At 37.5% G+C, this 14,258-nt stretch overlaps 1 protein-coding gene across 1 annotated transcript in view; it reads right to left on the reverse strand.

Annotated features, from left to right (window-relative positions):
- Positions 1-14,258, reverse strand: part of SI (sucrase-isomaltase) — a 155,917-nt gene that overhangs the window by 68,547 nt on the left and 73,112 nt on the right. Inside the window, exons 28-35 of the mRNA XM_034781458.1 lie at positions 12,203-12,371; positions 10,239-10,335; positions 10,003-10,115; positions 9,775-9,900; positions 8,324-8,452; positions 6,242-6,349; positions 4,019-4,081; positions 1,694-1,828 (exon numbers count right to left, since the gene is read on the reverse strand). Coding sequence (XP_034637349.1) covers positions 1,694-1,828; positions 4,019-4,081; positions 6,242-6,349; positions 8,324-8,452; positions 9,775-9,900; positions 10,003-10,115; positions 10,239-10,335; positions 12,203-12,371 — 940 coding nt within the window. The remainder of the gene's footprint in view (positions 1-1,693; positions 1,829-4,018; positions 4,082-6,241; positions 6,350-8,323; positions 8,453-9,774; positions 9,901-10,002; positions 10,116-10,238; positions 10,336-12,202; positions 12,372-14,258) is intronic.

Raw genomic sequence — 14,258 nt, forward strand, 5'->3', positions numbered from 1 at the left:
CCCTTAGAGTTAAGGCTGTGGTTTTTAAAGGACTCTAATGGAGTTGGGTGGCCATTACTGCCTTCCCCTTACGAATTTTGAGAAATCACAGTCTAAATGTTTCTTTTTCAGAGGGCCAGCTGAAAAAGAAACTGAGTCTCTGCTGGGAAACTTCCTTAATATCCTGCTTCCTAGAAATGAAAGCATAGATACAGGAATAGCTAGAAAGTCTCCAGGGAAATAACAAATTCTGTGATGGGATCCTTGAGATGTGGCCCATGGTAATTATTGAAGGTATTGGACTAATTTTTAACAAACTCTTATATATTAACTGAAAAGGCTAATTTTGTACATAGATAAGTTATTCATCTCTGACCTTCAAAATGTGTAATAGTTTGTGTGGCCTTGGTTGGTACATTATGTTGTCCACTGGTTAAAATAATACAAGAAGGGTGGCTTTATTGAAAGATACCAAACATTTTACTGGATGGCTAGGTATTTCTCTTCTTTGAGACAACAATATATTAACATTAGATATCTCCCACAGCTATTGCATGTCCATTCCATTTTAGAAACAAACAAAACACTCCATCTAGCATCGTTCTGCAGTTGTCCAGCAGAGATGGCAGTTGTAGCAAACTGTTTGGGAGACTTGTGCTGTGGACAAGTATTTACAAGAAAAATCATCCTAAAAGTGATATTTAAATGGGGGGGAGGGAGGATCGAGATAATGTTATTTCGGTAATGAAATTAAAATATATCAATAATAAAAGAATTAGGACCTGCTCTTCAGCAGATAATGTTGTATTAACAAAACAGCGAATTTTTGATCATCAGTAACATATTCCTAATAAATTCAACTGAACAACTTCTCCATGCTTACTTTCTGAGAGGAATGGGATGTGAAAAGGAGTTAAGCATGATTGGATTTAACACAGAATTCTTAGAATCACAAGTTATTATGGGAAAAGTCAGTCAGATAAACTTTCATATTTTTAATTTCTTATGCTGAGGGAGAGTGTAACCTTCATAATTGTGTGAGGTGATCATTCTACTGCATATCAGAGCAAAATATGCAGCATGCAACAACCACTCCAGACCCTGGCATGAGAGAACATTGTAATGGAGCTTGTGAGATCCATCACAAACTGAGGAGGTCTCTCTAACCCCACTGTCCTTAACACACAGCAGCAAGTAAGCGAACCCACTGAATTTGCAGGTGGGATTAACATGCAGGTTTCCATGGTAATTTGGACTCTGCCACTGAGGTTATAGAGCTAATCTGCTACAGCTATATCAAGATAACATGTTATTTTTCAATGGATCCAAACTAAAACCATGGACATGAGCCCCACCAAATTGGAGGGAGTGTAGACTTGCAGTATAAACATTGTGCTTGGCCCCTATCTCTATAATGCACAGACCCTAAACCCTTAATCTGGATAGGCCAACTTCAGGAAGCTTTGATCCAGAACTGGCTCTGAACTTTGAGTGTCAGGCACATCTCCACATTCTTCAAGACTTAGAACCAACTCCTACAAACGCTAAAAAACAATTTCAGTAACTTAAAATGCTTTTTTACTTCAGCAGGATTTTCCTACAGTTTCAGTAATTTAAAATACTTTTTTATTTCAGCAGGATTTTCCTATAATTATTAAAACCAAAGGTAAACAAAAAACTTAACTATAAAACAGAAAAAAATATATACACTTACAATCCACAAGCCATCAAACTTCACACTTTTCTCTGGTTGATTTGGGTTAGTGTGGTATTCTCTTATTTCTCTTTGCCACCACTGAGCTGTGGTGTTGCGGAAGAAATCTGGGAAAGCTGCATAAGCTCTGTATAGCTGTAAAAGTAAACAGACAACATAGAGAGAAAGATACAGATTATTGAGATGGAATAACTGGATTTCCAACCATGCAAATTTTGCATAGTTTCTGATTTCCTAGGTAATGGTTTGTACAGTTCTAACTATAAATGCCATTTTCTGTAATTCTTAACACAAAGTGCTTGCAACCCCTCCCAGCTTGGTGTCATCTGCAAATTTTATGAGCACATTCTCCACTCCATTATCCAAGTCATTAATGGAAATATTGAATCGTACCAGACCCAGGACTGACCCCTGTGGGACCCCACTAGATATGGCTCCCCAGTTTGACAGCGAACCATTTATAACTACTCTTTGAACACAGTCTTTCAACTGGTAGTACACCCCACTTGATAATAATTTCACCTAGACTGCATTTCCCTAGTTTGGTTACTTTTGAGCTATAATAGGAACATAAAAAAAATAAGAAGGGTTATATGTCAATGTGCATTTTAGGTTTTTCTTTAAAAATAAATGTGGATCATTATTCCATTTTTAACCCCTTCTGGAATTTCTAAATGAGGAAGCTGAGGCACAGAAAGGCTAAGTGAATTGTGACAAACAACACTCCAAATCAGTGCAGAGCCCGGAAACTAACCTAATAGTTCTGACTCTTAAGAGTCTGATTTGCATTTACACAAAGACCTCTTTACAATGCTCTAGCTGTAACAAGGGGCCTTAGATCAGAAATGTACACTCACTTTAAGCCCCTTTACGTTGCCAGAGCCTAAATGAGCACCAATGGCTCAGATATTATGGAGATGGGCAGTAGTATAAACCCCCTAAAGTAGAATGGCATAACTAGACTTAATGTAAATGAAAATCAGGTTCTTACCCTCTGCTCTAACCCCTAGATAATACACACTTTTTATCAGATTGTGTCTGATCATACTAGTTACTTGGGGCCCAGAGAAATAATTTGCCTACAGAGGCAAAACTTAACGTCAGTGAGACTATTCTTGAATAGGGAAAAAGATGATGTTCTCAATGAATGTGAGGACAACAAAGGATTATAATCTAGCCATATAAATGGGAGATTTCATAACAAATACTTGGTCTGAGCTTTTCAATTATATGTGTTTATCATATTAATTTTAATATTTTGACTAGTTCACTATTTTACACTTAACTGAGTATAGATCTTAATTTTGCATGGGTTCAAAACCTACAAGGAGTTATTTGCCCTGAATTCCTACTGAAGTCAACTAAGGATGTTGTTGTAGAGTTGAGCCTTAAGCACATGATGGGATAGGACAGGGGTAGACAACCTATGAACGTGTGCTGAAGGCGGCACGTGAGCTGATTTTCAGTGGCACTCACCACTGCCCGGGTCCTGGCCACTGGTCGTGGGGGTGGGGGGGCTCTACATTTTAAATGAAGCTTCTTAAACATTTTAAAAACCTTATTTACTTTACATACAACAATAGTTTAGTTATATATTATAGACTTATAGAGAGAGACCTTCTAAAAACGTTAAAATGTATTACTGGCACACAAAACCTTAAATTAGAGTGAATAAATGAAGACCCGGCACACCACTTCTGAAAGGTTGCCGACCCCTGGGGTAGGATAAGCTTTATAAAATATTTAAATGAAACAAACATCACATCAGGGCACTGAATTTTATGAACTGCATGAAGATTTGCAAGGCAAAGACTTATTTTTTCCAATGAAGTATAAAGAAACAAGAAATAAAGTCAAGTATCAGGGGGTAGCCGTGTTAGTCTGTATCTACAAAAACAACAAGGAGTCTGGTGGCACCTTAAAGACTAACAGATTTATTTGGGCATAAGCTTTCGTGAAAGCTTATGCCCAAATAAATCTGTTAGTCTCTAAGGTGCCACCAGACTCCTTGTTGTTTAAGAAATAAAGTGACACAATATGAATCCCTTTTATAATACATGACAAAGATTGTTATTAGAACAAGAAGCATTGCTAACTTTAAAATGTTGCGGGGCTTGTAAAAGGCTCCAGATTGTCTCTTTTTTCTTAGATGCTATAGTAGATTTGTCTACCCATTTTCTATGTCTCTACCTCACCTGTTAAAATAGATTACATTTGATAACTGCTTTGCTACTTTTTTTGAATAACTCGATACCCCTTCTGTTTTTGCCAATAGATGTCAGTAAGCAATCAAAACATTTCATTGTAGCAATGCAATACACTTACCTCCACTTGAGTGTCCCAGTCTAGCGATTCATTAACAACTACATTGGGAAAATCTGGCCAAACCTAATAAGAGGAAGGACATTTTAAAAAACAATCATTCTAAATTACACAGGCTGGTACAAAATTTATGACACACACTATGTTTTAGGCACTATGATGGAATTCTAAAAAATAGCAGCTGTTTCTCAAAAGCAATACCCTAATCACGCTCTCTACAAAATTTCCTAATCCTCCCTTCATCTCTAATTGCTTTCCTGGCCACCATGTCCCACCACACATGATCCTTTCCATGCAGATCATCCCTAAAGCTGATGGATAACCAGACTCACCTTTTTATTGTTCTGCTGCAAATGATACACCATTTTTCATCAGAAAAACATGAACCTCATTTGTGCCAAGCTCAAACTTGAAACATAATATTGTATATAATTAACAAGAATTGTGTTCTGTTCTCTGTTTCCAACACTGAAGATTTGGACTTCCTTACAACATGCAGCTATTTCTATTTTGTTTATTAGAGACTACTTTTAAACTGAATTTTAAAAGGAGCCCTTAGGCTCTATAATATATAAATGGCTCTGCATGGAGCATGGCATAGGCTCAACTGTGGTAATACATAGGAAAAACAGTATTCAAGGCATACTGAGTGCTGTAGTGTCTCCTACAAAGGAAATCTCACAGAGGATATAGGAAAGTATTTTGTCTCCCTTCAGAACTAAAGACTCCCCAAAACACACCCAAGCCCACAGATCCCTCCAGATCCATGCAGATCTCAGGGAAATCACTAGAGGTCATGGCCATCGTCATGAAAACAATATAGTTCCATACCGCTTCCCAGCTTTCCTACTCTGCCCCTCCAGTTCCCTGACAGGATCAAGGGCTTCTCAATAAGCCAATGGCACTGGAAAATTTTGGTCAATAGCATAATTCCACAGTGTGGAGGCAAAAAGTGCCTATGTTGATATTGTGGCAGTCAGCTATAAATAGGAAAGAAATTGCCATGACTATAGAATGGGACATATCCACAGAAGACTGTCCATCACCCAGCCATTTTCTTCTATGCTCGGCCTGCCCCTTCAGCAGCTGCTATGCTGACTACCAGGATTACCTCTATTTTGCACGTTTCCCGCCACAGAGATCTGCTGCTGTGCTCTCTATCCACGGAGCTGGAGGGAACAGTTTGGGTCACAGATACATTGGTGTGACATTTGCACTCCTCTCGTGTGCAGCTGCACCAGATGATGATTAACCCTGTCAGAGGGCAAGTAATAGTGCCACTGATCTCCCTAACAGGAGGGCAACTTTAAATAGCATCTCCAACTCTACTGATTGAATCAATGCACCTCAGGTGTCCTGGCCCCAACCTCCCACTGGATGGTCCTATCCACTTTCAAGTTACACTGGCCAACTCTGGGCCCTCCAGTTGTTTCGGAGGTGCTGACAGCTTGTTCCAATGCAATTCTGCTTCACGTGGGCTTACTGCTGCTGGATGCCTGCAGCTGGCTTCCACCAGCAGAATCCAGTCATTGAACTTAGCTAATATTTGTAGATATTTTCCCAAGAGGACTTTACTTTTGCATGGGGTGAGAACATGCACAAGTCATACAAATGGCTATTGTTGGAGAATTCCTATTTAATTTGCTATCGGATATAAGTTTTAAGAGGAATACTTTAATTAAAAGAAAACTCTAGCAACCAATGAAAATAAGATCTCTCTCCTACTTATGGAATAGCTTACTGTTCTCTTTGATTTGTTACTTCCAAGGTTAGATTAATAGAGTTTTAAGGCCAAAATGGACCATTATGATCATCTCGTTTGACTTTGTACATAACACAGGCAGAAGAATCTCACACAAAAATTTCTGAATCAAGACCATAACTTCTCTATCTGCTAAGCATATCTTTTACAAAGATCTCCAGTCTTAAATTCAGGATTTCAAGTGAGAATCCACCATGTCCCAAGGTAAGTTGTTCCACTGGTTAATTATCCTCACTGTTGAAAATGTGCAGCTCACTTCTAGTCTGAATTTGTCTAGCTTCAGCTTCCAATTACTGCATCATCTTATGCTTTTTTCTAGATGATTAAAAGGCTGCTTACTATCAGAAATCTCTTCCCCAGGTAGGTACTTGTAAACCATGATCAAATCACCTCTTAAGCATGCTAATATGATTCATATTTGGAAATAACATCTCTGGTGTTATGAAGTAATCTAAAAACAGTACCTTTCCCCACACAATTTCACTGCTATTGGGCCATTTAATAAAAACATCTTCCTGGACACCTCTTGTGTAGGCTAGATAATTGGTTTCGTTGCCTGAAATGGCTGGATCCTAAAATTAAAGATAAAACAATTTTACATTTGTATGGAGAACAATTTAATACTAGGGCTGTTGATTAATCACAGTTAACTCATTCAATTAATGAGTTAATCACAGTTAACTCATTCAATTGGGGGGAGGGATAGCTCAGTGGTTTGAGCATTGGCCTGCTAAACCAAGGGTTGAGAGTTCAATCCTTGAGGGGGCCACTTAAGGATCTGGGGCAAAATCAGTACTTGGTCCTGCTAGTGAAGGCAGGGGGCTGGACTCAATGACCTTTCAAGGTCCCTTCCAGTTCTAGGAGATAAAATTAAATTAATGGAGATATTCTATTTTTATTTAATTACTCAAAAAAATTAATCACGGTTAAAAAAATGAATCGCGATTATTTGCACTGTTAAACAATAGAATGCATTTGAAATGTATTACATTTTTGGATGTTTTTCTACATTTTCAAATATATCAATTTCAATTGCAACACAGGATACAAGTATACAGTGCTCACTTTATATTATTTTTATTACAAATATTTGCACTGTAAAAAACAAAAGAAATAGTATTTTTCAATTCACCTCATAAAAGTACTGTAGTGCAATCTCTTTATCATGAAAGTGCAACTTACAAATAGGTTTATTTGTTATATAACTGCACTCAAAAACAAAGCAATGTAAAACTTTAGAGCCTACGAGTCCACTCAGTCCTATTTCTTGTGCCGCCAAACGCTAAGAGAAACAAGTTTGTTTACATTTACGGGAGATAATGCTGCTCACTTCTTAATTACAATGTCACCTGAAAGCGAGAACAGGCTGTTGCATGGCACTGTTGTACCTGGCATTGCAAGATATTTACACGACAGATGCCCTACAGATTCATATGCCTTTTTGTGCTTCGGCCATTGTTCCAGAGGATATGCTTCCATGCTGATGATGGTCGTTAAAAAAAAAATCTGAGAGGGATGAGGTATGGAGCATGCTTTCAGAAGTCTTAAAAGAGCAACAATCTGATGCAGAAACTATAAAACACACCAAAAAAGAAAATCAATCTTCTGCTGGTGGCATCTGACTCAGATGATGAAAATTAACATGCATCGGTCTGCACTGTTTTGGATCATTATTGAAAAGAACCTGTCATCAGCATGGATGCATGTCCTCTAAAATGGTGGTTGAAGCACGAAGGGACATATGAATCTTTAGTACATTTGGCACGTAAATATCTTGCAACGCCGGCCACTTACAACAGTGCCACTTGTTCTTACTTTCAGGTGACATTGTAAACAAGCAGCAGGCAGCATTATCTTCTGAAAATATGAACAAACTTGTTTGTCTGAGCGATTGGCTGAACAAGAAGTAGCACTGAGTGGAGTTGTAGGCTCTAAAATTTTACATTGTTTAATTTTGGATTGCAAGTTTTTTTTGTACATAATTGTACATTTGTAGGTTCAACTTTCATGATAAAGAGATTGCACTACAGTACTTAGAATATCAGGGTTGGAACAGACCTCAGGAGGTTATCTAGTCCAACCCCCTGCTCAAAGAAGGACCAATCCCCAACTATTTTTCCCCCTAAATGGCACCCTCAAGGATTGAGCTCACAACCCTGGGTTTAGCAGGCCAATACTCAAACCACTGAGCTATCCCTCCCCCCTTGTATTAGGTGAATTGAAAAATACTTTTTATTTTGTTTATTTTCAGTGCAAATACTTGTAATCAGAAATAAATGTAAAGTGAATACCATACACTTTGTATTCGGTGTAATTGAAATCAATATATTTGAAACTGTAGAAAACATCCAAAAATATTTACATAAATGGTATTCTATTATTGTTGAACAGTGTGATTAATTGCAATTAATTTTTTTAATCCCACAATTAATCTTGATTACTTATTTTAATCACTGGACAGCCCTGTTTTATACACATCAAGAGTATTATGTGAAGTATATAACTTGTTGATCTGTGGCAAGGTAAAAAAGGGAAAAAACACTGACCAGGATAATGATGAATCGCATTCCTTCCTTTTTCATTCTGTCAACCAGAGCTGGTAGTCCAGTGAAGTTTGGGCTGAGGGTAAAGTCTAATTGCCGTTCCATGTAATCAATATCCGTGTATTGTACATCCTGCAGTGCACAAAAACAATGGATGTAAAGCAATCATCCTTTTTGCTAAGTGTGTATTTATAACACTGCAGTTAAATTAAGAGAGCTGCTGCTTTTCTCTAAGTAAAATTGGAAGCTGCAGCAATCTTAAAACAAAGGATGTCAAATAAATATACACACTCCCAAAATCAAGACCACTACGAAATTAGACCTTTTATCAGCTAACTCATTCTGAAGTTTGCTATCACTAGAAAAAAATTGGTATACACTAGAGAAGAATGATTTCCCATTTTAATTGAGGGTGGCTGGGTGTCAATGCCATGAAATAGTGAGGGAAATGGCTATGCACATCATGAGATGTTTCCATGTCATGTATAGATCTGCATCATAAAGTGAAGGAACACCTTTAGCTTGATGGATCATTATGGTGGGTCCTTTTGAAGATTCCCTTGGGTGGGTGACCAACCATGGTCCTTCAATGATACTTCAGGATGGAAAAATGTAACACAGAATATATTTTGCATTTTCCCTCCTCCTCCTCCATCTCCTGATCCTTCCTACTAGTTTCTATAACTTTATACCATTGTGCCTAGGCACAAGGGGCCCCGTTTCTGACTGGGGCCTGCAGGTGTTACTGTAATGCAAATGATAATTATATGAGAAAATGCTAGGGCATTGGGGTTTAAGTTATGTGCCGAAGCTGTTTATCTCACAGCATTTTTTTAAAATGTTACAAGCCATGTCTGTGTGGGAGGCACAGAATAATTTCCACAATGGCATCAACAAAGTCTCAATCTGTGGAGCCCAACGGAGTTAACAAAAATTCCTAACAGGGACTCCAGCTGCACTACTCCCCAGACCAAGACGATCCTGCCTTCAAAAGGCTAAATCTAGCCAGTGCCCCAATTTGTCTGCATCATGAACCCAGTCCTGCATTCCTTGCACCTCCATTACTCCCACTGACTCAGTAAGACTTTTAAGAGCACAGGGAATATAGGACTGATCCCAATGTGGACGCAATGTGTGTCCATATTCCAGGAATATACAGACATTTGAATTACATCAGCTCCTTAATTGCAACCATGCCACATATAAGCTAATAAGATTTTTAAAATATGAAATACAATAGTACAAAATAGCTTCCACTAATAGGTCCAGCTAATAAAAAGCAAAGAGAGCACTATTGTTATTTCACTCAGAGTAAACAAAGAAATTTAATTACAGTTTAGTGCATACAGTAGTTTCTATTCTGCAGTGGTTGTTCTTATTCTCCTTTTCATCAGGGGACAGTCTGAAAAATCAGAGTTCAAACAGTAACATACACTTTAATTGGAACAACATACATAAGGTATCTGAGCTGCCTTCATTGCCTCGTACAGGTCAGAGACTTCTGTGTCATTTTTGTATCCATAACGGCATAACTGGAATCCCAAAGCCCAGTACGGTGGCAGGACTGGTCGTCCAATCAGCTAACAACAACAAAATAGGGGAAAATATAGTATTGAAATATGATGAAAAAAGATATCTAAGACTAAAAAATGTAATTAATTGTGACATCATATCAATCTTACTGCAGTGTATTCCTGAACAACAAGCTCTGGCGTTGGGCCCAACACCATGTAAAAGTCCAGAATTCCTCCGATAGTGCGATATGTTAGAGCAGGAGTTGGCTGGAATGTGACGTCTGAAAATCCAGAAAGTAAAAGCAGAAAGAGAATGTTTAGATAATTTGCTCTTAAGGAAAAAGGACACAATATATGAAAACACTTCAGGAATAAAAAAATAAATGTGCTTTTTTTTTTTTTACCCATTGCATTGCTGTTAAGCAAGAGGACTCCATGAGCATTTCCATCATTTTCTAAGCCCATGTAAAAAGGATGGACACCATAAGAATTCAGTTTGTACTGCAAAATAAATAAAAATAGAATTTTCTGCTATAGAAATACCCTAAATATTCACATATTTTCCATTTACTTTTAGTGATCATAATAAATGATTGGATAAATAACTTCAAGAGAATTATCAGAGAATCTCTTCCTTTGCCTAGGCGCGCGCACACACACACACACTTCTAAGACAGACGAAGGTAAATATTTAAGTTTCCTACAGAAAGATTATTTTCAGTTTGAAGCTTCTGAACTCAATATGTTTGAGAGCATTTGAGTATGAAAAAAATAATTGTATTACTTTAGATCCCTGAATAACTATTGATAAATTCCTGCTAACATGAAGCACCTTTCCCAGTACAAAGCCTTCCTGTTTTCAAGCAGTTTTTTTGTAATCAGTATCCACACTGGTGACTCTCTTATTTGAAAGGTATTAGAGCTGAAATTGTAATGATGAGGAGACTATAATTGTGGTGTCTGGAGTTGTGGAGAAGCAGCATATACAGGAAAGAAATGGTACAGAGCAATTGAAGCTACATTACAATTTTTGGCTGATTTTTTTTTTTTTTGGCAAAAATGCAGATTTGGCAAACCAAAAAGTTTCACAGATTCATGTCAGTTTCACTGAATTGTTTTAATTTAAAAAAAATGAAATATGTGTTTCAAAATTTTTGAAACAGAACCTTTTGATTTTTCAGTCTATAACAACTTTGTTTCATAATTTTCTTTCATTTTATTTTTTAAAAATGTAAAAAATAATCTTCATCAAACTGAAAAGTTTTGTTTCAAGTCTAACAAAACATTTAGTTTGACCCAAATTAAAAAAACCCACAATTTTAGACTTGCTGAAAATTAAAAAAAATATTAAGTTTCACCTGAAACAATTTTTTTTCTGATTTTTCAGAACTGCAAAGGAACCAAAATATCTGTTGTGTGTGGACAGCTCTAAGAGAAATATGCCACCACTTTCATTGTTCACTTTATAGGGGCTGCAAACCTCACATCACCATGCAGAAAATAACATATGCATACACAAGTATCCATTAACACTGATTTACCTGTTACAAGATACTAGTTTGCTCACACAGGTATGGGATTTTATATGCAGTATGTGAGCATTACTGTGGGTGCAACCTTTATGTTGTTTGGAAATTTGACTATCTTACAATATGCAAATTGGCATCACACTTGTTTAGCTTTTCTAAAACTATCATTTGCAACTAAACAGTTAGCTGAAAGGCATGAAAAGCAGCAATGTACTATTGCATATGATTCATTTGCCACTGTTCATGTCTGCATCAAGACTTGAGTTCCAATCGGTGTCTTTGATCATAACTAAAAAGACAGGATTAGAGACGTCCATAGCCTATTCCCTGAAACACATTTTTCCAGATCACAAATTACAATACTTCCTGGGCCTGATCTAGTGTCCAATGGGACTCTTACATTGACTTCAATGACCTTTGGATGAGCACTAATACTGGTCTCTCAATTCAAAGGCCTAGGACTGAGATATGAAGTCTGCAAATCAGGACTGTCAGGGCTATGTGGGATCTCAATGCTGGGCCTGCCTGGATATGTAGTCACACTTTTTATCCTTCCCCATCAAGCCAGGGGAATGCAAACATAGTGTAATGCCACCTTTGTCCCCTCCTCAGTTTCTGTACCAAGCGTAGCTCATTCACATCTGCGGATCTGTCCTACAAGCCATAGGCAAAATGAGCCTGCCACCGCCAGGCAGAATTCAGTGGATTGTATATTAAATTCTCAAAAAGTGTCTGCTTTGATTCAGTTTAAGTGAATAGCAAGCTACAAAGACCCAGAGGCATATAAAGCAAAGAAAGCGTTACTACTTAGAGAAAAAACAAAATCTATTTCTACTTACACCAGGGGGCTGGTCTTTGGCGAACATTCCCCAGGTGTGCCAGTTCATATCTTGCCGAAATGTAGTGTGTTCATTTTCACCAAATCCATAGATATACTGTGATGGCAGACGGGTAGAAATCTGAATGAACATGTCGCTAAAGGTGAAACCAGGTACCTGAGAATCCCAACTGAAAAAGAATGAGAATTATCCCATTATCCATCAGTAAAGAGTAGAAAGAATGAAGAAGCAGCAGAGAATATTGAGGAATAGAGGTTTTCAGTGTTGTGCAGGGCTCAGAAACAGCCAGCACATGCCCATATACTGCACTAGCACTGTACTGAAGTTTCCATCTTGTCCTCCAGTAACATGCCTTTCATTTACAAAAAAAAGAAGGATGTTTCTTACTGTTACAGTTGCAAAGAAAATATTAAAAATGTGACCCAAATGTAACTGATGCAGAGATGTGTACAAAAGTTTGCAAAAAGCCTGAAACAACAGCTCTGAGAGGCCTTCGATTTCAGTGAGGCATTTGAACAATTTATTGTGAGTTTCCTCTCATTTTGTCAACATGTATGGGCAGAGCTTATTTTGGTGGAGGTGCTTGAAACAATATGATCACCTTCCCCACCTGCCCCCTCTACAGTCCAAGCCCTGGTGCCACATGTGATTTAGTAAACAAGGAGATGTCATTTATGTTTATAGCAGACTTTTGCCCAGTGTTGAAAATCTACCTCTGAATCTCATCCACTGCAAATTAAGTGCAATTCAATTTATTCTTTATTGTTCATCTAATTATGATCTGATAATAGATCTTCTGAATAATTATGCAGTTCCAGGAGAGCTGTGGATATGAATTTTTTTTTCTGGTTGGCCAAGCAATCACTGTACAATTCAATTTTAAGAACAAAGAACAAACTGTATTACAAAATAGGTTTTTATAAATGAGAAAGTAAAATATATTTTAAGTCATATAAGTGCTCACATCGTTGTTCTCCTTTATCCCTCACTAATGTGTCATTGTGGGAAGAGGGAATGCTCACACAAAATGTGTTTACTGTCATGTTACTGAGATCTATCTGCAAATTAATTGTGGCATTAAATCCATTAAATATTTTTTCTGCACCTGCAATTTTAACAACTTCCAAAGTAACAGAAAAAACACAATGAATTTGGTTTTGTGTTTAAAATTATGTTCTGGTGAGGAAAAGCTTAGCATTCATACAGATTCTGTCTGGTCAATGTGTAACGTATTAGCCATGATGGCAATTTTCACAGGGGAGACCTTAGGTTTTTCCTGAAGTCTTCAATTATCACCAATAAGTACCTGGTGCTTTGCACTGCTTTTTCTTTAAGATTTCCTCTGACGTGCAAATATTCTCTTTAATTAGGGAAAAGCAAATAAGCAAAAAGTTTAAAAACGAATGAGGTGAAAGAACTAGTTTGACCCTAGAAACCACAGCAATGGGTGCAACATAAATATTATCTACCTTTCTATTTATCATTTATTGATAAAGCATTCCCTTACAAACTTAAAACTATATCAAAGTATTTCCAGGGGTTTTAGCTCAGAAACTCCCATATACATTTCTAATCCCCTCCAAAAAACAAAGAAACAAAAAACCCTGTTCACTAAGAAGTGTACAATAATTGACCTTATTATCCGATCTATGCAAACTAGTCCAGAACTTCCCCGTCCTCCTCTAATTTGTACTTTCTGGTCTTCCACATTGTCCAAATTATAGGAGTTCTCAAACTTTTTAATGAAGTGGACCACATTTTGGTATGAAGGCTATCCAATGAACACCTTGATTCCATTCACAATCATGTAGATCACATTCCCTCCAACTCACAAATCATAGAATCATAGAAACTTAGGACTGGAAGAGACCTCGAGAACTCATCATGTCCAGCCACCACCTGCACTGAGGAAGTAAACCTAGACCATCCCTAACAAATGTTTGTGCAACCTCCTCTTAAAAACCTCTAACGATGGGGATCCCACAACCCACTTTGGAAGCCTATTCCAGAGCTTGCCTGTACTTATAATTAGAGAGTTTTTCCTACTATTTACCTA

This window comes from Trachemys scripta, chromosome 9 (assembly GCF_013100865.1).
Source record: "Trachemys scripta elegans isolate TJP31775 chromosome 9, CAS_Tse_1.0, whole genome shotgun sequence".
Taxonomy (NCBI): Eukaryota; Metazoa; Chordata; order Testudines; family Emydidae; genus Trachemys; species Trachemys scripta.